The sequence below is a fragment of the Lissotriton helveticus genome, chromosome 6, assembly GCF_964261635.1.
Source record: "Lissotriton helveticus chromosome 6, aLisHel1.1, whole genome shotgun sequence".
In the NCBI taxonomy this organism is placed as follows: domain Eukaryota; kingdom Metazoa; phylum Chordata; class Amphibia; order Caudata; family Salamandridae; genus Lissotriton; species Lissotriton helveticus.
The window spans coordinates 2,064,719,310-2,064,745,379 of NC_136067.1; the positions used below are offsets into that span (position 1 = coordinate 2,064,719,310).

Genomic DNA, 26,070 nt, shown 5'->3' on the forward strand with positions numbered 1-26,070 from the left:
GGGAGTTGTGTATAAGCTTTGGTAGGTATGCGTTGAGTCTATTAGCAAGTATTTTCGCGTATATCTTACAGTCTACATTTATGAGGGAGATCGGCCTGAAATTCTTCGCCTCTGTTGTATCCTTCCCTTCCTTTGGTATGACAATTATGTTTACCTCAGCCATTGAGGGTGTCATGCGTCCCGTGTGGACACATTCCTTGAATACCTGTTTCATTGTGGGTTTGAGAGTGTGAAGGTACTGCTTGTAAAAGCCAGCTGGGAACCCATCCGGCCCCGGTGCCTTATTGTCCTTGAGGCTTGCCGTGGCTTTCCCTATCTCATCTTCCGTTATGGTCAGCTCTAGGATGTCACGCTCTCGGTCTGACAGTGTGGGTGTGTAGATGTTTCTTAGCGGCTCTTCACCCCCATCCTCCTTTAGCGTATCATCCTTGGTGTACAGGTCCTCATAGAAGTCTCTGAAGACCTCTAGGATATCCTTGTTGGCAGTCTGGGACTTGCCGTGTTTGTCTTTGATGGCCCCTATTGTGTGCTGTTTTTGTTTCCCTCTTAGATAGGATGCTAGGTTTTTGCCCGCTTTGTTTGCAGTGCAGAGGTTAATCGATTTGTATTTATTGATCCAGGTCCCTGCTCTCTCACTCAGTATTCTATTAAGTTCGTACTTACGTTTGGTCAGATCCGTGAGTGTGTTATTATCTTCCAATCTGGCTATGTGGCTGTTCTCCAGCGTTTTAATCTCTTTCTCTAGATCTGCAATTCTCTTGTTCCTTTCTTTGTTCATCCTGCCCTTAACTGTCATGACTGTTCCCCGGATGGTGGCCTTTAGGGCGTCCCATAGCACTTCCCTGCTTGTCTCTGGTGTATCATTCATTAGCAGGTATTCTTTAATCGCCCCCTCTATCTCTGCTTTCGCAGAGGTGTGTTAGAGTAGGCTGTCATCGAACCGCCATCTACGGGTTGGCTTTTCGTTATGCTTGCCTGATAGGGTTAGGCTTATGTGCGCGTGATCTGATACTGATCTAGGTCCTATCTCCGTGTGGTCTATGAGGTGGGTGTGTGTTCCTGACATTAGTATGTAATCTATTCGGCTGTATGAGTTGTGAGGGTTGGAGTAGAATGTGTATTCCTTGGCGTCTGGGTTGCTTAGGCGCCATGGATCTCTCAGTCTCAGTTTGGAGCATAGGTTTTTCAGGATGTTGGGGTTGTTTGTTGATTGGCGCTGTCTACTAGGGTGCTTGTCAATGGCTGGGTCCAGAACTTGGTTCATATCTCCTGCAACGATCAGCAGGTCGTCTAGCAGCAAGGTGTGTAGTTGGGCTCCTACCCCCTCCCAGAATGGTTTGTCCTCGCTTTTGGGGCCATATATGTTTGCCACATGATATTTCTCTCCTGCTCTTCTAAGAGTTGTCACCAGTGTTCTCCCCTGGGTGTCAGCTTGAGAGTCTACCACTGCTAGGTTGGAGCTTTTGCTGATTATTGTTACTACCCCGTTTTTCCTATTCTGGGCTGGTGAACCCACCACCTCACCTATCCAGTTGGCACTTAATCGTCTAATGTCCGCTTCCTCTAGTCTTGTTTCTTGGAGCACATATATGTCACTTTTAAGTTTCTTAAGGTGCTCGAGTACCTTCGGCCTTTTCACCGGGCTGTTGAGACCCTTGACGTTCAGGGACACTATCTTGATGTCAGACGCGATGCTGCTCTGGCTACTGTGTGTCATTTGTGCTGCTTTGTATTTCGCGGCACTAGTGGCCCTTCCCTGTGTGCTTCTGGTCTCGGTGTTGTGTGTTAATCCATATCTCTACGCCTGCGCTTGCTCCTTCTAGATATGAGTGTATAGAGAGAGAGATAGTAGTGGAAGAGAAGATGATAGTAAGTAAGCCCATGTATGTACTCCCCGCCCCCCCCTCCCCCCCTGCCCCTCTCCCTCCTCCCCCCCTCCCTCTCCCTCCCTCCCTTACTTGCTGAGTGGGTGTGCGACGACAAAGTTCCTCTGCCCGCATCATCCCTGAGGAAGAGTTTGCTTCTTCCTTCGGTGTAGCCTTGAGGCTGGAGAGAAAAAAAAGAAGGGCTCGATCTCCGCCTGGCTGTTGGTGAGCCTTGATTGTCTCCGCGTGAGTCTCTGCTTGGAGCTGCTGCCAGTCCATTATGTCTCGTTCTTGCTCTAGCTTCTTTTTATCTGGTTGTTGTGTATTGAGGTAGATACGATGTCTTGTGTTTCGTCTGCTGGGGTTTGTAGTGCATCTTACTCGGATTGCTCGCTCGCGTCTGGTGAGGCGCTTCTTTTCGCTGCTCCGGGGCTTTTGTTTTTCTCCATCTCTTCCACCGGTGGTCCTTGCAGGTAACGTCTCAGATCTCCTGGGCATTCAAAGAACATTGTCTTCCACTTGTCTGTTACTTTGAACCTGGTGGGGCTAACGAAGCTGAAGGTGGCGCCTCTTTTACGCAGGGTTTCTCTTAGGGCCAGAAATCCCTTTCTTAACTCTACCGTTGGCTTCGAGTAGTCCTGGGTCAGCACTATCTTGTTTCCAGTCCACATCAGATTCTGGTTTTTCCTGGCAAAGGCAAAGATGGCTTCCGTCTGGCTTAGTCTCAGTGGGTTGCATATTATTGCTCTCGGCCCCTTGCCCGTAGTTGGTTTTCCTGATGGTATTCTGTAGGCCTTTTGCACCTCGAAGCCTCTCTCGAAGGTGATGCCTGTAAGTTGAGGGATCATCTCCTCTAGCATGGCGACACACAAACCCGCCTTTTCCTCTGCCCCTTCTGGTACACCCTGGATCCTTACATTGCCTCTTCTTGCCCTGTCGTCCTTCTCCGCTAGCTGCTTTTGTATGGCTTTTGTGGCTGTTCGCAGTTCTGTTATGGCCTTGGTGTTCTTACTTGTTTCGTCTTCCACTGAGCTTATTCGGCTTTCTGCGGCTTCCATTCTTGTGTTTGTTTTGTGAAGGTCCGCTCTTATAGCCACCATCTCCAGTTGCATGTTCTCCACCTTGAGCTTCGTCTCTCTCCCCACTTCATTACCTTCAGTTACTCTCCTTAGAATGGTCTCCAGAGTGACGGTTTCGCCTCTTGTTTTCGATGGGGATCCTTGGTTGTCTATTTTGGGCTTTTTCTGCTCGCCCACCATCTTCCCATCGCTGCATGGCATTGTTCCGATGCCCCTTCTTGATAGAATGTTGAACAGCCGTCCCCCTGCTCGGACCACCTTTGGTACGTTTGTTGCCTTTGGCGCTGGTGATTGGATGCCTTGCGATCTGTATCTGCTTGGCTCTCTGATGAGCCTTGTTCTGGTCTTTGCTTTAGGCCCTGCCAGCGTGTGCTTTGTCTCGTTCGCGGCTTTACAGGCCGCTGCTCCTTTATTCCGCAGACCTTCGTGAGAGATGATTAAGGTTGTGGAAGGCCTTGGCGCTAGCTCTTTTCCTTGTGTGATCGCCCTGCTGGCCTCTAACTTGCTGCCTTACTTGCAGGCGAGGGCTTTTATGGCCGTGCGAGCCGCTTGGACCTAGAGCGGTGCGTAGTTGCTGGGGTGCATGTTCTCGTCACCGGCCGGCTGCTGCTCGGGGCTGCGTGCGCAACTTCCCGCTGCTGCCCGGAATACCTTGCGTGCTCGCTCCGTACCCCTCTGACTTTGTTACCGGCTCTCTCGCTCTCTCGCGTTTCACCGCTTGCCTTCAGCTGTATTGTGCTCCCTCACAGCTGGTCTCCGGTGTTGGTCTCCTGCAGCCTTTTTGCTTGCGTGGGAGCTTCCGGTATCTTGTTTGTTGTCTGGGCGTAGGGTGGTGTGTTCCTTTACCCCTCTCGGAGGGTGCGGATATACTCGGCGGTGGGCGCCGGTGCTCGGGGCTGTGTGTGCGGTTGCCAGCACTCGCTAGTCAGATTGGTGGTCTTCTGGCACACACTTCGGACTTCTGGCTTCCGCCTCCTATTTCCGACTGTACCAGCTCTGACTCCGCACCTCTTTCCTGCCCTCTGGCCTCTTTCTCCGCGCCCGGCGTCCAGGGGCAGTACAAGCGTCTGTTGTTCTGCTGCTCCGCAATGCGCTTCCCTTCCGCTAGCTTCCCCGCCTGGGAGGGCCCCTGTGGAGACTTGCCTCAGGTACCGATTCCCGTAGCCTTCCTTGTTCGTGTTGGAGCTTCCGGTGATGGCCGCTCTTCCGCTTCCGGTCCGCAGCTTCCGCCTGTATTTGGAGAAGACTTCGGGCCAATGGCGCTCTCTCCTCCGGCTCCTTCCGGTTCTCAAGCTTGCCCGTACGGTAGGTCCCCCCTTCGTTTGGCTTGTCGAGTTGCCGAGCTGTCTCCTGTGTTGCGGATGTCCACTTGCCGCTCCTCGCTGCACCAGTGTAGCTCGATCCCCGGCACTGCTCCCCGAATTTTGGTGTGGCGTGAGTTTACCACGGCTGTTGTGTGTCTTCTCTTTACTCGTCGGGTGGGGAGTCGGTCGCGGTGCAGGGGGAGTCTTCTCAGGTCTCTCTTCGTTGCTTCCCCTCTCGGTGGCTGCCTCTGGCCTCAGGGCGCCATCTTGCCCTCTCTGTTGTTGTTGTCCGTGATGGGTATAGGAGCTTATTTCTTATTGTTGTGGCTGCTCTTCCTTCCTCTTCCGTCGTTTTCCTGTTGCCTGTTGCTTCCCCTGCCTGTTTTTGCGCTTTTTGACAGGATCTGGCTAGTTTGGCTGGTTGTTTTCCCCTCAGGGATGTGGAGCTGACGGACTCAGACGACCGTCCACATTGCCGTCCAAGCCACGCCCCCCTCTGAAAACAGTTTTTAAAGGTCTTTCTTCTACAATGTATATTTTATTCTTGAAAATAATATTTTTTGTAATCGAGTCAGTGACATGTCTGAGTTTGCCTTTATTGAAATACATTGTTGAGTGTTCCAGGTAAGGCCTCAGTTGAATTTGTAACTTTGACCCTGGCCAGGATACACCATTGTCTTTGATACCCTTGCGTTGAATAGTGTGTTTCACTTAAACCATGATTGCCTTGCTGGATCCTAGCAGGCATGGAGGTCTTTCCTTGGCTCCGACATGCCCCCCCCACCCTTGAAATAAGTAGGTGCTGCGCCGCCTGTACTCACTCCAAAGTTTTGAAACGTTTGCTTCCACTGAGGTCCATGTGGGTTTTGCACATCCTGTTGTGTTCGCACTTCAAGGCCTCACTTACACCTCTTGCACCTCATTCTTATTACTAATGTTGCCACTACCCTATGCGAAAAGTTGGTCTGACCTCTTTGAAGCCAAAGATATTGTCGTCCAGGTATTAAGGGTCTCATTTATGTGAAAGGGCCTGCATCAGTCTTACGCCTGCTGTGAGGCAGGCGTAAGATATTGACGCATTTGCACTCTAGAAGTGGCACAGTGAAATCTCGTAGATTTCACTGCGTCACTTCTACAAGGCATACTTATGTGGGAACACCCACCCTGCATACATTATACCTGACGCAGGTATAATGTAGCGCAGGGGTTTACAAAGTGACCTATCTTCTTAGATACGTCACTTTGTAAATAGGGCGCAACTGGGGCCATGTTTCACGCCGCTGATGCGTCACAAAAAGTGATGCAACAGAAGCGCAAAACTATCACAAGACCTCATAAATAAGGCCCTAAGTTCTTTAAAGTTATTACAATGATTTGAACACATTTAGGAAAGGACGTTCCCAACGCCTCAACAAAGCAGAATTGCTGCATTTGCACACATTTTTGAACTGCAGTTCATACATATTGTTGAGAATCAGTGTACACAGCTAGACACAGGCATTACAACGTGGCTGTTACCATGCATAGCCTTTCCCACGCGGGTGTTGCAATGCATATACCATTACCATGCATAGCCTTTACCACGCGGTTGTTGCAATGCATATACCATTACCATGAATAGCCTTTACCATGCATTTTTTACAACACATATGCCTTTACCAAGCATGCCTTTACAACAAATTATGTTGTAAAGCTAAAAATAGTAAGGGCGTACTGGTGGTAAATCACCTGTGTGGCAATCATTGTTGTTATAGGAGACAAACAGACCCTTCCACTCCCTCTCTTTACAACCTGTGTCTCAGCCTTGAAGAGCTACAGAGTTGTTGTCATTGTCCTGAGGTAAGGGGAATTCGGTATGGGTCGGGGGGTTTTGAGGGCCAGGTACGGCTTTAGGGCTTTGGGCTGGGGTGATTTTTTTAAGGACTGTGGGCCTTTGCATCAGTGGCCTGTTTTAGGGCTTTATGCTGGGGCTGGTTATTCCTACAAGGGCCGGGGGGGGGGGGGGGGGCAGTGGGATTGCGCCCCAGTCTGGTTTTCGGGCACAGGTCTGGGGCCGGATATGTTTTTCAAAGGACACAAACTACTACAAGTGAGGGGAGGTTTGCTCTGGGGTCTACTTTAAGGGCTCTGGGTAGGGGCTAGGTATTCTTTAAAAGGGCTGGGGACCAGAGGACGTCAAACCGGCGTCCGGTTTAAGGGCTCAGGAATGGAGCTAGGGAAAAACTTTACCACACACATGCTTTTAACATTCATGCTTTTACAATGAAATTAGTTGTAAAGGCATGCATGGTAAAGGAATAATCATTGTAAACAAAGTGTGCTGTAAAGGATGTGCGTGGTACTAGCATTAATGTTGTAATGAAGACTTTGTAAAGGCATGCATTACAATGGAATGTGTTTTTTTCTTCATGCATCCTCTGTGAGCATTCCAAGGGAAGGTTGGTGAGAAAATGGCATCTCCATTCCTGTGGTTCATAATACAATGCCGAATTTTTTTTCTGGCTGTTGTTTAAAAAAAAAAGAAATATTAATAGTTATTTCTTCAGGAAGGTATAGAAATTAAAGGGGTAAAAAGGCAAATGTGCACAATGTACATCTTTGTGACTGTGCTTGCTGACACAAAGCTTTGAACGGTTATCAGCTGTTGAGGACAAGCGGTAATCTTTTGCGTAGAATAAGCTGTGCTCTTCATAGCCACTAGCACTGGGGAGAGACATCAGCAGTCCTGTGGAGAAGTGCATGCTCTCCCCTCCCTGCTCCCCTTTCAGTGTGCCACTACTTGTTGCACTATAACATGGCAGAGGCTTCACTGATGGTGCCCTGTAATGCATACCTTGGGAGTGAGATATGCTGTTCCTATCATGGTCCCTTAGAAAGGGCCTCACTGCAGTCCCCTAGTAGCCCTTGAAGTTGTCTCACCTGTCTCAGCGCATTCCATCCTGCAGGCCCCATGGCAACAGCATCTCTGAGTCCCTGGGCACTGGCTGTCGCTGCTGCATTCGGCAGGAGCAGGGCGGGCAAACCGGCAGATGGACCTGTCGAAGGCGGGGCAGGATCCAAGTTTATCTGAAACAGAAGTCAGAATGATGTCAGGAGTGCATGGGCTTTTATGATAAAAAAAACAGCATTATTTAAGAAAAAGCATACTTTTAAAAAGCAATGTAGGTTACCAGGTGTATTTCATAATTAAAAGCAAAACAGAGGTTCTACATCAGCAAGGTTAAATCCGCAAGTGTGCTATTCAGACCAGGCGGTGGGCTTTCCCACACCGATAAGACTGCTATAGCTCTGTGTTGCAGATTTTTCAATATTTCATGCAATGCAGTAAGACAACATGCTGTGCTAACTGAAAGGGAGAAAGCAGAAATGTGCACATCTGCTAAGACATGGCGCATTCATGCTGCCTCCTTGTGCTATCACACTGCGAGCTGCCTAGTGCCAATGCAGGCACCCTTTGTGCCATGGTGCAGGGGTGCCTATGTTGCAGGCAGGATTGATTTTGTGCAGTACGGGACACCTTACTGCAAAAAAATCATCTTTAAAAGAATTTCCCTGAAGTAACAAGGAGAAATAAAGATATTTGTCCTCATTACGCTTGGGTCGACCATCTTTATGCATTCCCAGGTTTACAATTCTTTGTTAATCTGAGAATGTGCCACAATCCATGGGTGGATGCCTGAGAAGCCCACCCTCCACCCATGGAATGCCTTGCGGCCGCAAGGTATGGCAAGCAGCCTTGTGTTACTTTGGATTTACTAAGCCATGTAGAGCCACGCAAGGTGGATTTGTGTGGCTTGGTAAATCCCAGTCAAGGGCTGGTGTGATGCAAGAACAACACAAGCCCTTAGCAAATCGGCCCTTGTGGCTTTCAGGCATGTGCTTCAATCTCTGTAAACATAATTTTCATGGCCAGTATTTACCATTCAGCTCGTGTTACTCATGTATGCACAGAATATATAGAAGACAACAAACAAAGTTCTTTTTTGTGGACCCTTGATACCCTGGGGTCCAGCGTTTGCTTATGTAGAACAAATGGAAGTGTACTAAATGCAAAATGTTTGGTAAAAACCTTTTCTCACATATACATATGAGTAGTCTCTGTCACACCTATTATCCTCAAAAAGTATTTTAATTTATTTTCATAAAAACATCCATATGTAATATTCAAAATGCCGAGGAGACCCTACCCGAGGAGACCCTACCTGGGACGTTGCTGCTGTTCTCCTTTCTGCCTTCGCCTCTACGACTTCGCGGGTGCCGCTGCGCGGCTTGCTGTTCGCCGCCTTGGGACCTTGCTGGCTGTGCCTGGGGCAGGAGGATACATCGTACCAGGGGTGGTGTGCTGCAGGGACTCCATTTCCCAGGAGTCCCTGCCTGACCTGGGTCATCTGGTCTGCGCCCCCTGGTAGCCCCGCCCCCTGGACGGCACAACCTACAAATTTCCCTGCACTTCCTGAAGCAGGCGGGAACCTGATATTCAAAACGACGAGGAGACCCTACCCGAGGAGACCCTACCTGGGACGTTGCTGCTGTTCTCCTTTCTGCCTTCGTCTCTACGACTTGCAGCACCCGCTTCGCGGGTGCCGCTGCGCGGCTTGCTGTTCGCCGCCTTGGGACCTTGCTGGCTGTGCCTGGGGCAGGAGGATACATCGTACCAGGGGTGGTGTGCTGCAGGTACTCCATTTCCCAGGAGTCCCTGCCTGACCTGGGTCATCTGGCCTGCGCCCCTGGTAGCCCCGCCCCCAGGTCGCCTTGGTGAACAACTATAAAAGGTCAAACTCTACGCTGCGCGGGAGCGCCGGGCGAAGCCCGGGCAAAGGGCGGGCCCTCTACGGCCCTCCAAGGCCAGAGGAGGCCGGGCTGGGCCACCCCCCTAACGACTGCTGTACACCACTGTTGAAGGTACTTATTATACCAAGATACTATTGGAATCATTGGCCTTACCCATCTAGTCTGTGTGTGCGTTTTCCCACTAGTGATTAACCCTTTGGCTTGTTCCTTTCCTGTGCATTATGAGAAAAACTGCCAAACTAAGCAGGATGCCTACTTTAAGGTCAAGCACTAAGCAGAAGATGGTCGCCCCCCAACCGGTTCCAACACTCACTGCGATTGACAAAATGTTGCAACAGACTATAGGGGTGGTGGCAACTGCTATTGCTAATACAGAAAGAAGGATGTCGCTACCACCTACAATATTTCTACATGATTCGCAAGGTGCAGTTATAGACCCCCTGGTTACTACTACTGACCCTACTGTTGACTTAGATCTCAGTTTGTGCGTGTCTTCCTCCTTTGCTGATCTTCCATGTGCTCAAGCTCCAACTGAGCCTCTAAGGGCAACTGAATCCCCTCAGAGTAACCTGACTAACTCTCGAGATCGAGGAAATCTAACTCCAAGTAAACAAGAGTCAAAAAAGAAAAGTGTTTCCCCGGTACACAATAAAAATAAAAAGATAAAGGGTCAGAGTACCACGCAAAATCATAATCTTGTTGCCCCGATTCCTAATTCTACACCAGGAATACCTTGCTGGGTAATAAACATGGTAGCTGACCTTAAGGCCGATCTCGAAGATACTATTAGTGCCCACATTAAACCTCTAATGTCAAAAATTGACAGGCTGACGTCCCTAATAAACAACAAAGGGATGGGCCCCATTAGGCATTCGGTAAAGGACAATACACCACCTAAGGGGGGGGCAAAAGGGGGCTCTATTATTACCAACAATAAAAACACCCCGAATCCCAAGGTTACTACAGCCAAACAACCCTTAGCTTCAACAATGGACACAACTCACAGTAAGGCTCTGTCGGGGAAGAAAGCTCCCGCCTCTCTGAAGCCTAGTGCACCTCTTATTAACACACATGTTTCACCAAAGAAAGGGCATGAATCGGGTGGGGCCCCTATTTTGGCAGGTAAAACTGACCAACATCGTGTAGAGGGAATAAGCAAAGATATTGTCCAGCCAAAAACACAAGTAGAAAAGACGAGACTGTCACGCTTTAGGACAATTAATCTCCCCCCAGAAGCTTTACCCTTTGTGGTCGTACTAGCTGGGGTACCATCACTGAAGGAGGGAAAAAGGGAAACGCAAATTGAACTTAAGAACAAATGTGCACAATGGTTGCATGTAAATAGACCCTTACCCCCCAATATTTCTGGAGAAATACTAGCGGTTAGACGAGGTGAATGGATAGGAAGAAACATTAAAACCATAGCAGGGGATGTTATAACTATCAACTTTAGAGACATGGCTGCAGTAGACTACATATGTAGCATTTCAACATGTGTCTCTTACACACAGATCTATCCCCTACCTCTTTCATACTTCTATCCATTAATTCATCCAAGGCAAATCCCAAGAAATAGATTTCCTACGAACAGGGCATTCCAACAAGTCCCTCAGCTAAGTTTTTTGCAAAGACAACCCTCCTGGCAGGATACCCCTAATTTTGACCCATTCCTATCACAATATTCACACTGGAACAGGTTTTGTGTATTAGATCAGGTGGATTGACTTGATATTGAGGAAACAAATTCTCTATCACTAGATATGCGTCTAAATGAGGAAGGGAATATCCCAGTGGAAACTATGGGGCATATTACCAACGTTAAGCGATGTTTATCGCTAACGATGCTTAGCAACGAATTTTTTACCGCTAAGCATCGTCAGAAATTATCGCAGATAAACCTTGCTATTATCAAGGTTTATCGCAAATGCAATAAAAAACAGCCGCGATGCATGAATATCGCTGAAAAGTCAGCTATATTCATGCATTACCGAGCTAATGCTCTTAGCCATGTTATCCACCTCCCATTGGATAACATGGCTAAGAACTGCTCAGGGCAGGTGTTAGTTTTTGGAGATATTCGCGCTTAGCAAGAATATCTCCAAAAGTTGGTAATAGGAGATAGCGATGTTAGCGACTGTTTCCAGTCGCTAACATCTTGGCACGCCCACTTTGCATGTCATTAGTGATAAATATCACTGGCATGCAAAGTGGGGCCCAAGATGGTCGCTATCTCCTACTAGCTGTCGCTAACTGGTGTTAGTGACAGCTAGGTAATAGGGAGATAATTTTATCTCCGCTTTCTTGGCTTTTAAAGCCAAAAAAGCGGAGAAAAACCACCTTGATAATATGCCCCTATGAATTTTAGTTTCAGTCCTATTCCTCCACAAATGGCTGGTCATGTTGTGTTAACACCCTTATCTGTGCCTATGCCTTTAAATAAAGCTTCGGATCCTGGAAAGAGTAATGTTTATGACCAAAAGGGTCCCTTAACTATTCTTAGTTGGAATTTAGCGGGTATACACCGCAAATTAGCATCACCTGAATGGAACTCTCTAGTGGAGGCACATAAGATCTGCCTGTTCCAGGAGACCTGGAGCTTAGAACCACTTCATAGAGTTGGTTACGTAACATATTTTGTGCCTGCAGAGAGACATATAAATGCGAAGGGACGTCCTTCTGGTGGCTTGCTTATCTAGATTAATATCTCTCTCAATTGCCACATAAAAATCAAGCAGATTAATAACCCGGACATCTTAGGACTCTCTTTAAATGGTCCTCGCAGGGGGTTCACACTGGATCTGTATAATATCTATGTTAGAGGCACCAAATATGGGTCTATGTCCCCTATCGTAACCGCACTCGAAGTGGAATTAAGAGAAAAAACTGAGGGTGCAAAAATTATAGTTGCGGGTGACTTCAACTGTACTTATGAGCCACTCTCCTCTGATGATATTTTGGACTTGTGGGAGGATGATACCAGAAGGGGCATTCCGCTCCTCAATATTCCCCCGATCAAGAAATGGTCGCATAGTGCGATCCAACTCAACGCCCTGACAGTAGAGTTTGGCCTAAGAGCTGTGAACGGCCGAACACCGTCTGACCCCTTGGGTGCTGCCACATATAACAGAGTCAACCATACTTCCAGGATTGACTACATATTGCTAGATGTAATGCTATGGGATCGAGTCAAGGACATGGAAGTCCTCTCTACTGTGGAAAGCGATCATAATCCGCTTTCTCTTTCCGTATCAAATCCCTGGTCTAATAAACCAACTGAGAAACCTCCTATCGATGCCCACAAAACCTCTGTATCTGCCTGTGGGAAACGTTTAAAATGGAACCAAATTGCCACTGACGAGACTAAGCTTAAAAATATAAGAGAACTACTTGTGTCCTCACAATCGGAACTAGACTCCACTAATGCACTCTTGGCAATAGATGGGGTGACAGCAATTTTTGAAGACACTCTTAGGTCTATAGGCGAAATATTCCTGAAAAAGGGGTGTGCGAAAGGAAATATGGCATTCCGGAAGCCTATGGGTAAGCATGATTGGTACAATTCTGCATGCCGACATGCAAAATCCTTCCTAATTGAAAGTGTTAAAGGTAAATTACAATCCCAGATACAAGAAGCTAGGAAAAGGTACAGACGTACACTGGAAATAGCTAAAAAGGAGTGGGATGAGGGCTTCTGGAGCACCTTGAAAGAGGCTAGTGCAAGGAAAGATTCAAGGTGCTTTTGGGATATCATTAGAATAAGAAACAGGCCAGATAGCGACCTCATAACATGCAACATTACCAGCCAAGAGTGGGTTAACCACTTCTCTAGGCTATACACTCGCCAATCTAATCATAATACCTTAGACACATCTAAGAAAGATCAGGTACGAGAAGTGGTACCAATTAGGACTCAAAAGGACTGCGAAATAGACCCAAAAGATCTAGAATTCTCTATAAAAGAGGTTGAATATGCCATCAGTACCATCAAGCCCCAAAAGGCACCTGGCCCTGATGGCATTCCTGGGGATTTGCTGCGCTCTGATATTACGACACGGGGGAAATGTATCCATAGTTTACTGATTGCCATCTGTAGGGGCGCCCCAGTCCCTACATCCTGGAAAGGGGCGGAGGTCGTCCCAATTTTTAAAAAAGGTGCCAGGGATGACCCGTCCAATTACAGGCCTATTAGTCTGCTAGATATAAGCCAAAAGGTAGTTGGCAAGGTACTATTGACCAGAATATTGGAATGGATCAATGAAAATAATGTTCTTTCTGACTTCCAGGCAGGGTTTAGAACAGGCACTGGCACAATAGAACAAGCCTTCAGACTGATGCTAGTCTACTGGAAGGTGGTGGTCATATGCAAAGGCAGTCTTTATCTCGCATTCATCGATTTAAAGACTGCCTTTGACCTTGTACCCAGGGAGACCCTTTGGAGAGTCCTTAGTGATATGGGGATACCAAATTACATTCTATCACTACTTGTAAGGCTCCACGATAATAGTTTTGCTCAGATCAGATGGGGCCCAGGGGGAGAAAAAACAACCAGTATTCCAGTAGAGAGAGGAGTTCGCCAGGGATGCGTTCTGGCTCCCACTCTTTTTTCTTTGTACATCAATGGAGTGGTTGAGCACCTGCTTAAAGATCTTTCAGATGAACCATCCCTGGCTGGGACACGTATCCCTACTCTTCTCTTTGCTGATGATACGCTCCTCCTGTCTAAATCCCCAATGGGTCTCCAAAAACTCCTTAACAACTTCCAGACCTTTTGCGTGGAGCGGGGCCTTGTAATCAATACCGAGAAAACAAAATATCTTGTAATGAATCCGCCCAAAAAACCTGTACGCCCTCCTAAGTTGAACGGCGTACCTTTGGGGAGGGTAGACGTATTTGATTACTTGGGAATCCGCCTGTCACACAACATGCAGTGGGCCCCTCACTTAGACAAAATGTTGTTAGCCCACAAGAGGGTAACGGGGGCCCTTCTGAAGGAACAACGCTCTTGCGCAATAAGACCCATAGCTCCAGTTATTGACATCTATGTAGCAAAGGGAGTTAGTTCTGCTTTGTATGGGGCAGAATTATGGGGTTCATGCAAAATCAATGAACTGGCAAGCTCTGAAAGGAAGTTTTGTAGGGCAATCATGTCACTCCCACAAGGTACTCCCACAACTCCATTAATGCTTGACCTTGGCTGTCGACCTATTGAAGATCTGGCAAGGTTCAGACCTTTACTTCTATGGGCCCAGTTGTGGCGAGTTCCGGAGCTCGCGTCCTATGCGAAAGGGCTCTCTGAAATAATGTCTCTGTCTGGATGGCATAAAATTAAATGGTTAAAGGATATGAAATCCCTTTTGTGCAACCTGGGTATAAGTGAAGCCTGGACTAACAAATCATCTCCGCCAAAGGCAGTACTTAAGAACTTGTATTGGAGTTGGATTCTGAACAAGAGAAGCGCTGATCCCACACTGGGCAGATTGACAGAGGACTTTTTGTGTTTCAAGGACTTACCAATTCGGGAACTCTATTTAGACATTATTGAGAAACTATTTGATAGGTCCTTATATTTTAAATTTAGAACTGGAACACTACCTCTGCATTCTTTTACCTGTCGGTGGAAAAAGCCAACTCTGACCACAGATCTCTGCCCTGCGTGCCCACACAGACAGGAGACAGTGGCACACTTTTTGTTTGAGTGTCAAGAATATACCAAACCAAGAAGTAAATGGCTTAAGAACTTGTGTCGTATGCTGGGGACTAGACACCATGTTGAGGCACTTCGTATTTTAAAGTCAGACTCACGTTCACTTTATGTTTGCACTTTGTCAAAATTCCTATCGTGGGCCTGGCGCATTAGGAGCAAAAGGCTAAAAGAAAAAGTTTAATCCTTTCTTTTTAACCTAAATCTTTTTATGTAATGCTTCTTTTAATGAAAAAACAAGGTTTTTAAATTTCAATGTAATTAATTTGTTGTACTTTTTCTAAATGAACTTGTGTATATTTTTTACTATGAAGCTTTTATGATAATTTTTATCGAAATAAAGCCTTTTGACTTGACTTGAAGTGCATATATAGGATCACATCCTTTGGTTCAAAGGGCTTCACATAGTCCATCATTGTATAATACATCCACAATTGCTAAAATTCTAGAATAATACAAAAAAATCACAACAAAGTAATCTGCCACAAAAATGTATTTATTAAAATTCTGTACTAACTATCGTTTAATGCATTTTCATATGTTCTATATAAGCAAACTTTGGACCCTAGTGTATCTTAAGCGCACAAAAGGAAAGTTTGTTTATTGTCTTAACTGTACACTACCCCACTTCCCCCACTGCTCTGCAAAAGCACCAAAGTGGTGTGTAGGTTATACTACCGCTAAAGAAAGGGGCGTTCTTCACGTTCCATAGTCCAGAGTCAAGGAAATCCCAAATAAGTGGCAAGAGTAGTTACTATCCGAATTATGGTTTGTTAGGTATGTGAGAAAAACCACACTTTTTATATTTGCCCCAGACGTATTTCTCTAGCGAAACCATGGCAGAATGTATCTGGGGAGAGTGTGTGGAATTAAGGTAGACCAATAAGGACATGGACACTTGTGAATGCACTGATTTTTGTGGTTATTGCCGATTCCATTAATTGCAACTTGGAATACCACGAGAAGTTTGAACTAGCATTTTTTTTATTTGATACTAGCTGTACCCGGCCACGCGTTGCTGTGGCTCAGTCTGGTTAAATGGAAGAGAAAGAAAAGAGTAAGCGCATGTTTCTAATATGTTTAATTTCACAATGCTTGTGGGTATACATATGCTTTTTGTCCATCCATCCTAATATATATAGACTATTGTCTATATGTGCCCCTTGTATTTATTGCGCAGCAACCAAATCGATAGGGTCTGTTCGGGTTGCAAAGTGAACCAACTCCTCCCCCATCCCTCCACCCACTTCCCGGTCTGCCATCCTGACACCAACTGTCTATCCTAATATATGTAGACTATTGTCTATATGCCTCCCTTGTATTTGTTGCGCAGCAACCAAATTGATAGGGTATTTTTGGCCTTTCCATTTAAAACACGCGTGTATTGGACACGCGCGTATTCGAATCCAACGATGTGCATATGTAAGCATACGCTAATGTTGCAAAGTGAACCAACTCCTCCCACCTCCCTCCACCCACTTCCCGGTCTGCCATCCTGACACCAACTGCCCATCCTAATATATGTAGGCTATTGTCTCTATGCGTCCATTCTTAATGTTGCCAAGTGAACCAACTCCTCCCCCCTCCCTCTACCCACTTCTCAGTCTGACACGCTAATATTGCTAAATGAACCAACTCCTCCCCCCTCCCTCCACCCACTTCCTGGTCTGCCATCAGGACACCAACTGTCCATCCTAATCTATTTAGACTATTGTCTCTATGCGTCCTTTCTTAATGTTGCCAAGTGAAACAACTCCTCCCCCCTCCCTCCACCCAATTCCCGGTCTGCCATCCTGACACCGACTGTCCATCCTAATATATGTAGACTATTGTCTCTATTCATCTATTATAGTTGTTGCACAGCAACCCAATCAATAGGGTCTGTTCGTCCTTTAGATTAAAAACATGCGCGTATATGACACGCGCGTATTCGAATCCAACGTGGTGTATATATAAACACGTGCGTATTCGAATTCAACATTGTGTCGAAATTTCAAATCCATCGGTGAAGAACTTACGTAGATTTAAGATTGTTATCAAACGCACATTGACATTTGTATGTGTCTGTTTGTGCTTTCGATTAAAAACACGCACGTATTCGACATGCTCGTATTTGAATCCAATGTTGTATATATAAAAACACGCGCATATTCAAATGCAACGTTGGGTCAAAATTTCAAAGCAATCGGTGAAGAATTTTCGGAGATTTGAGATTTTGAACAAACGAACAGTTACATTTTTATTTATATGGAAGATAGAGGGGAAACATGATGGGATAGGAACTTTTTATACTTGTAACCAGGGCTTTGAATTGTTCATCTGGACTAACAAGCAGAGCACCATATAACTCCACGTACAGCAGATGTTTTTGGGCAAACACTCATAGGATCAACAGCAAAGCAGGGGATGCAGGAACCACCTCATGTCTGCCAGTCCTGTCTTCTCATGAATATCACTGAGAGGAGGGCAGTTCCACGACCTACCATCTAAGCCACCAGCTCAAGTGCTGTTTTTTTCTCATAGGACACATTCCTCTAAAACTCATCTCCTCCTTTTTCTGCATCAATATGGTTTCATAAAAAAACTAAAAAATCCCCACTTTGTTTCATGAATCGAAGGAATAGTATAGTTATAAAAACTTACCACACCAAGTGAAAACAGCAACATGTTCACCTCAAAAATGCTCCTTTCTCTGCAACTCTGTCCATCACCACCCCTTGTTGTTAAATATTTTGTCCACCCTAAGCGTGGAAGGGTATACTCAGATGTGAGTCCCTTGCTCATTGCACCATCAGGATTCAAGCAAGCCGGCCGACGATGGCTGAAATGCCAGAAACCGGTCCCCGGAAGCTTGTTTCCTTCCCAGTGTAAGAATTGGCTTGGCAGTTTGGTTTGCCCTGTTCCCATCATGCACTGGGACAGGAACCGACTAATTTGCATATAGCCAGGTTCTGAACTGGGATGGTGCAGTGAGCAAAAAAACGGTGTTGGATCTAGCCCTGATCTCTTGACTGGGTGAGAGTATTCTGCTTAATTCAGAAACTCTGTCCATCACCACCCCTTGTTGTTAAATATTTTGTCCACCCTAAGCGTGGAAGGGTATACTCAGATGTGAGTCCCTTGCTCATTGCACCATCAGGATTCAAGCAAGCCGGGCCGACGACGGCTGAAATGCCAGAAACCGGTCCCCGGAAGCTTGTTTCCTTCCCAGTGTAAGAATTGGCTTGGCAGTTTGGTTTGCCCTGTTCCCATCATGCACTGGGACAGGAACAGACTAATTTGCATATAACCAGGTTCTGAACTGGGATGGTGCAGTGAGATAAAAAACGGTGTTGGATCTAGCCCTGATCTCTTGACTGGGTGAGAGTATTCTGCTTAATTCAGAAACTCTGTCCATCACCACCCCTTGTTGATAAATATTTTGTCCACCCTAAGCGTGGAAGGGTATACTCAGATGTGAGTCCCTTGCTCATTGCACCATCAGGATTGAAGCAAGCCGGGCCGACGACGGCTGAAATGCCAGAAGCCAGTCCCCGGAAGCTTGTTTCCTTCCCAGTGTAAGAATTGGCTTGGCAGTTTGGTTTGCCCTGTTTCCATCATGCACTGGGACAGGAACAGACTAATTTGCATATAGCCAGGTTCTGAACTGGGATGGTGCAGTGAGCTAAAAAACAGTGTTGGTTCTAGCCCTGATCTCTTGACTGGGTGAGAGTATTCTGCTTAATTCAGAAACTCTGTCCATCACCACCCCTTGTTGTTAAACCTTTCTCTGCAATGACTTTGATGGAGAAGCTTCCAGTGCCATCTCTATAAGTATGAGAGCCTGAATCGGCCACAATGGCAAATTGGAGATCCACGAGCCAAACTATAAAGCGGCTTGGTGTTTTCTTCTGCTTGCCTTTCATTTTCTTTCAGAGATCAGCATAGAGTGCCTGTTGCTGGAGTATAAGGTATCTCATTGTGGAAAAAGTGGTTAAGTCAAGTACCTTGTAAGGGCTTCTTGCACTGCAGCCTGCATCCATATTCACAGCACTTCTCATCTCCTGGGCATTGCTGGTCTGAGGTGCATATATTCATTGGCCGGCTGGGAAAAGTGGCACATGTTGGGTAGCTGGGAGGCGTAGGACACAATCCAGACTTTTTTGTAACTGAAAAAGTCAAGATATTTATTTGTCAAATTTGGTTGTGACATGCATGAGAAAGAACAACATGATAAACAGATAAGCTCAAGCAGTCACATTATGAAAGACCTTCATTCTGCAGGCTGAAGTGACACAATATATGTTCGCTTGTCATCAAGAGTGACTTTGATCAGCTTGTTGAGCTGTAGAGGACTGACAGAAGTTGCATCAATAACAATATAGATGCAATGCAAGTTTTACCTGTTGTTGTCAAGTAGAGTCACCTGCTGTCCTCTTCCACATTTGTAAATTGTTTTGATGGTCCCTGTGTCCTTCACTCACCCATGTGTGACCCAAATGTCACATGTATATACCTGCATAGAGGTTGTGTGTGGTGTATGTGTGACACATGGCCATAGCTACAATGGAATCTATTTTGTATGTGCTACATTCAAGTGGTACCTATAATGGGGAGTGCCCATAGAGTAGATGTGGATTGTAGGGCTCCTCCTAAATTATCCATCTTGTGGGGTTGCCATTGTTGTACATTTCAGACATGGCTATATGCAAATCAGTCTGACCCTGTGCCTCATGGGAACAGTCCAGCCCGAACTGCCAAGCCATGTCTTCCATGGACCATGCACAAGCATCCTGGGACCGGTTTCGGATTCATAATCCTCATCAGCCTTTGTTCGCCCTAAGTGTGGCAGGGTATGCTCAGACGTGAGTCCCTTGCTCACTTGGCCACTGGATTCAAGATAGCCTGGCTGATGAGGATTATGAATCCGAAACCAGTCCCAGGATGCTTGTTTCCGGTCCATGGAAGACATGGCTTGGCAGTTCGGGCTGGACTGTTCCCTTTGAGGCACAGGGTCAGACTGATTTGCATATGGCCATGTCTGAAATGGGGTGGCTGAGTGGGCTAAAGAATGGTGATGGATTAAATCCAGATCAGTTGACTGGGGGTGAGTGTTTGATTTGCTCAAACGCTCCGTCCATCATCCCTTTTGTATCGCCATGTAGTATGTGGACCTAAAATATTATCAAAATGTATAATTATGGATTTTGAAAGATATTATTTCTCACACACTGCCTCGGACATATCTGCACTTTTCAGTAAAGCTGCAGCATGCATAAAAAAACTAAAATCATGATCTTACATAACAAATAAAGACATTCAACAACACTAAGACACAAGGCTTACAACAAAGATTCAACATACAGGAAAACCACAGCATGTCTGAAAATAAACAAAACACTAAAGGTCAATATCACTTAGGCACCCTGGAATAAGAGTTAGACAATATCACTGTACCATAAACAATGACACCACAGAACACTCAATCAAACATACGGAATAACATTCAGCAGATTGGACATGTTACTGAAACCATAAAATATATAGGATATTTCAATGAGAAAGTCATCCAACCATTCTGATTAAGGATTCCCTCAAATAAAAAAAAGTAAAAAAGCGGGGTAAAATGTTTGAAATATGGGGAGTAGAAATTACCTCTTTGAGCTGAACATCCTGGGATGATACCTGAAATTGTGGTGCCCTGGCAGTGTAAAGATAAAATGTGGGGGTGTGGCCAAGATGGCAGCACGGGAGGACGCAGGATTCCGTCCCTCCGGCTGTGCCTTCGAGAAGCTTTGGGGCAGATTTACAAGCCCCTTGCGCTGCTTTTACGCCGCCGTTGCATCACTTTTGTGATGCAGCGGCGGCGCAAAAGATGAGCCATGGTGCGGGGTATTTACAATGTGACGCATCTCCCAGATACGTCACGTTGTAAAGCCCTGCGGCAGAAGAGGCGTACTATCGCAGGGGGAGGCGTTCTGGCGCAGGAACGCCTCTCAAAAGTGGCTGGGTGAAATCTACAAGATTTCACTCAGTCACTTTTGGGCCCATGCTGCGTCAAAACCCTGCGCCTGCTTCAAGCAGGCATAAGGATTGACGCAGCATTGTGCACATAGGGCCCCTCTGATCTTTGCTGTAGCTGCGTCGCGCTTGTGATGCAACTCCAACAATGCGTGATGTATCTGTGCCGTTTTTCCCCATGGTGCGCCGTATTGTAAATGCGGCGTATCAAGGGTGGCGGAGCTGCGGCACACAATTACTGGCGCATCCCTGCCGATATACAGGGATGCCCCAGTAATTGTAAATCTGCCCCTTAGTATTTAGCCCCATACCCGGTCCTCAAACATGCTATTTGCAACTGGAGACTGATTGGGGCTGCTGGGGTGACCCAGCAGAGTCCTTTTGCCGCCTCCTGCAACCTTGCTGACCCAGTTCAAGACATGCTGGGAGCGGGGCTGGGGCCGTGAGTGTGAGGTGTGGTCCCGTGGTTGCTGGTGGACTCCGGCAAGGACCGAGACAGCACCTTCCCAGAGCGCGACTACAAGAAGCAGCCCATCAACGACGTATTCACTGCCTGCGCACATCTGCTCTCCAGTGGGGCTCTGTGAGGAGGAGGCCACCTTGGCTGGTGATTTCAATGCCCTCTGCCATTTGGCAGTCTCCCCTGGCCTGTCTGGACGCCTAGAGGATGCGGCGCTGTGCCGTCATTGAGGCGCTTGCGACCTGCGGCCTTCGAGCTATGCAAGGAGCTGTGTGTGAGGGCCACTGGGCACTCTGGATCCTGCAGCCTAGCTCCTGCAGCGCTGCGGCTCAACATCCAGGGGAGCCATTACCTTCTGCGTCCAGAGGCGGGCCTTGAAAGACTTGCAGCAGCCGTCTGAACCCCCGGCGAGTGAGGGATTATGCGCAAACAGCGTTCCTGCAACCAGAAACTGTGGGGCAGACTTACAAGCCCCTTGCGCCACCTCTGCGTCATTTTTAAAATGAGAATAATGACGCATAAGTGGCGCAAGGGGCTTGTAAATCTGCCCCTGTGTTTCTTTCCTACTGCTGTGACTGGGACGGCCCTGCTTTGCCGGAGGGTGGTACCACAGTTCATCACCTAGGTCCCCCCAATCTGTGCTCCTCACTGGGGGCGGTTGGCACCTTTGGGTTACTGTGCCACACATTCAGCTTTGCTGGTCTGCGCTTTTGATGGGCCCCACACCCTGCAATTGAAGCGAACTGAGCTACACCTCTCCCGACAGCGGCCTACAGCGAGAACAAAATAAACCTCGAGGGGCAAGAGGGCGCCAAGGAGCATGCATAGCTCCTTCAGAGCAACAAATTAGGCCCTGCTGAGCACCAGCCCTTGATGCGAGTCATTTCTGGAGGAACTGCAGTACACGCCTTTGCTTTTTGAGGAGCTGAATGTAAAGAAAATAACACAGAACTAAACGCACAAAGAAAACGCGGCTAGAGGGTGGCAACGGCGACCGCACGCTGAGAAGAAGGCGCCGGCCACTTGCCCTTGTTGTTGTCTCTAAATAGTGAGAAATTCAAGCTGCAACTACATTGAACAAAGACACCGAGTGGGTCATAGTACGTTTTAAAGAGCTCAGTGCCGCTTTTAAAGAATTGATTAAAATCATCGGTATGGTTTCCTCCATCTGACAGTTGGTTATATTGGATTGATACACATTCTAGGAAGTCAGACATTGCAAGTCCGTGATAAGTCAAAAAACATCGCCTGTGTTTTCATGTTACCGTGTTCTAACCGACCTCATTGAATCTTTATTGATCACTTATGGATCTACAAAATAGTTTTCGGTGGTCCTGAGGGGAACCCCAAGAATGAGGGGGTTCGAAACGCATAGACCTCTTCTCTATTTTTTCATTATCAAACAAATGCACTATTAAGATAGTCAGGGCTGGTTGTGCAGTACAAATAAGTGGTTTTTAAATTTATCTTTGCTGTGTATCATTGAGTTGTACATAACCAAGCCTTTTTCTGACTCTGTTGCATTGTTTGTGGTGTCACGTCCCTTGGTCCATTCTATTCATAAAACTCAATCCCTATTTTGGACTTTAAGGGACTAGGAGTATGTGTGTGAATGCTCAGTATGAGTGAAGAATTGTCGTTTGATTCTGAAAAAATCTTTGAATGGATGAGGTAGTGTGTGTAATAGCTGTGTACACATTTCTGAATATTTGATTTGATGTTTTTAGTTTGTATCTCTTTGACTTTTTGTATCAATTGTGGCGGTGTTTTCTTTTGAAAAAAAGTTTGTTAAAAGAAAAAAGGAAAAAAGAATGACATTTTGAAATAAATAAAGTTTATTGATTAAGCACGGCACATTTTGACTAGCAGCTTTTGTGCCTTGGAAAGTCATTCTAATGGTTATCAGTACTGGCATCTTTGGTTGTTTTGTTGACCACCAGCCCGCAGCATGAGTTCACAGCCCCTGGCTTGCACAGTGGGGCTACTGACTCCACGTAGGTGCTATTAGACTACATCGCTGATGACCTCATATAGGGGGACCCACAGGCACATCACAGCACCATGTCCTTGGCCCTGGCGAGGAAGGAGAAGACCCTCAAAGACTTGGTCCTTAAGCAATCATGTGGCCCTGATACAGCAAGCATCGTGCCGGGGGACCCAAGACAGTCAGAGACGATGGAAGGGGGCCGACTGAAAAGGTCTTCATGATGGAGCTGTTTTCCGCTATTAAGGAGGACATGCTAGACCTGAAGGGCCAGCTTTCCGCTGATCTCAAGGCGGTCTGGCGCGACATGGACGAGGTGGGTGAGCGGGTGGCCACCCTTGAGAAGCACAAACTGAGCAGCGAAGATGAACCTTCATCAGCTGCAGCAAGAGGTGATCCAGCTACAGGACCAAAACTTGGACTTACAGGCCCACACAGAGGATCTCGAGAACCGCTCTCAGAGGAATAACATATGGATCCGAGCGGTGCCCTGGCATGCAGAGGGAGACAACCTCAGACCCTACATATTGGCTCTCTTTCAGCAAGTGTTGGGGGGAAGACGGAGCTCAAGACGTTCAGATGGACCGGGTCCATCGTGTGTGCCTGCCCAGAGGAGATAAGGCCCCTCCACCGGACATTCTTGTCTGAGTACATGATTTCCAATTCAAGGAGCAAATCCTTCGCAAAGCCTGTGCGGCTCACCCAATCCAGTTTTGAGGTCACACCACAGCACTTTTCCAAGACCTTGCAGCATCCACGTTGACCAAAAGGAAAGTATTCAAAGTGGTTACATCCCATCTCCTTGACAACGGAATCCCATACTAATGGGGCCACCCCTTCAGCATTATTTTTAAGCATTATGGAAAGCTGTGACAGATTCACTCTCTTGCCAAGGCACTCAACCCACTGGGATTGGAAAGAGCTACGACTGCGGAGCAAAAGGAGGGCTCTTGAGATCAAGCCACCCAGAGTAATTCACACTGGCAAACAGTCAGTAAATCTTCATCCAACTTAAAGCCAGACCCAGAAACGATGGCCAAGGAACATGAGTCTGTCCTTTTCTCCCTCTCTCAACCTCAAGAGCGTTCAAGCTCTCCTTGAGTCATGCAGTTCTTCGGGGATGGGTGTCATGGAGTGAGGCCAGAGGGAATCTTGTGACTGCTCCTTCTCCCAGGTACTCTGTCTCGCGACTTGCAGCCAGTGTCAAGACCCCTTGGCGTTTGTCTCTATTGACCAACTTCTGTCCACTGTTACCGCTGGGGGTTGAATTTCCTTTTTGTGGGGTTTCCGTACCAGGACATGTGCCTCTATCTCCTCCTCACTGGCCCGCACTCGCTCAAGCTCACCACCAGCGCTTCTCCTCTTCATCTGTCATGGCTGCGCATTGCATACTAACCCCCATACTGAATGGTTAAAGACCTGAAGATTATAAGTCTTAAAGTCCGGGGCCTGAATCATCCTGTAAAGCCTTTCTTTACTAGAGCACTCTGAAGGGGATATCTGTCTGCTGCAGGAGAACCACTTGTTATCTAAGGACACTCACATTGATTAATATTTACACACTTGACACACATCAATAGCCATTTTTACTTAGGCATGTTGTGGAAGGCTTGGCCTCCCCTGGCTGTGCTGTAGTGGTGGGTAGAGACTTGAACCCGGTTATGGACCACGACTTTGACTGGTCCAGCCAGCGATACACACAGGTGGGTGCCCTCTCCTCGGAGTGTAAACAATGACTGGCTGATAATGGCCTTCACGATGTATAGTGCCTTAAGCATATGACCGAGTGGGATTTCACCATTACTTTGCGGCTCACAAATCTTATGCGTGTCTGGACATGCTCCTTGTTTCCAATACATTTCTACTCAGGATTAGTGAAGTCTCTATAGACACACACTCCCTTTCCGACCACTCACCGACCACACACCTATCTCCATTCACATACAACCAGAGGAGGCTAGACCCACTCCTGCTAGCTAAGGGTGGGATTCTTACACTCGCCTAGTACTGTAGAGTGTACGCTCAAAGCTAACGGACTACCTCCAACACAATGACACTGGGATACCTCATTACCGACGGTCTGGGAAACTCAAATTGGTTATTTGCGAGGAACTAATAGCGATCTTCTCAGCTGATTACAAAAAGCATAAGGAAGTCCATCAGGGCCTAGAACACGAGGTGGAGGTGGCGTAGCTAGAGGTAATACATAAGTGTGCGGGTCCGAGGGTCTGGAGGACTTCGGAAAGAAAGCAAACGCTTCATAAATGCATGGACCTTGATAGGATGGATTACACTTTACTTCGCCTCTGCCACAAGTTCTATCAGGTGTGGGAGGATGCGGGCCCAGAGATTATGCGCCAAAGCCGTGGCTGTGACCATCTCCTCCTTGAAGCAGCCTGCAGGCGAGGAGGTTCACTTAGACTCCCAAATTGTGGAGGAGTTTAGACAATCCTATCAATCTTTTTATAGCGAAGAGGCGGTTGATTCCCCGGATGCTGGTGCATACCTGGAGTCCAGTAAGATTACCCACCACCCTAAGGCACAGGCAGAGCTGCTGGAGGATCCCATTCAGTTGGATGAGATCATTTCAGCTATCTGACAGCTAAAGCTAGATAAATCGCCGGGTCCGGATGGCTACCCTGCCCTGTTCTATAAAACATACTGTAAGGAACTGGCACCTCTCTTGACCCTGCTTTTCAACTCTTTCCTAGATAGCGGGACAGTCCCCAACTCCATGTCCGAAGCCGCGATCTCAGTAATCCTTATGCCTAATAAGGACCCTGGGCTTTGCAGCTCTTACCGCCCGATCTTGCTGCTTAACATCAATATGAATCTCTTCACGGGCATACTGGTGGCTCGAATGAACCCTCTAAGGGCAGGCCTAAT

General features: G+C 47.0%; 1 protein-coding gene across 1 annotated transcript in view; it reads right to left on the bottom strand.

The window, feature by feature from the left end:
* Positions 1-19,278, bottom strand: part of LOC144762993 (uncharacterized) — a 110,283-nt gene extending 91,005 nt beyond the window's left edge. Inside the window, exons 1-3 of the mRNA XM_078648306.1 lie at positions 19,236-19,278; positions 18,727-18,888; positions 7,168-7,314 (exon numbers count right to left, since the gene is read on the bottom strand). Coding sequence (XP_078504432.1) covers positions 7,168-7,314; positions 18,727-18,888; positions 19,236-19,278 — 352 coding nt within the window. The remainder of the gene's footprint in view (positions 1-7,167; positions 7,315-18,726; positions 18,889-19,235) is intronic.
* Between the last annotated feature and the right edge of the window lie 6,792 nt (positions 19,279-26,070).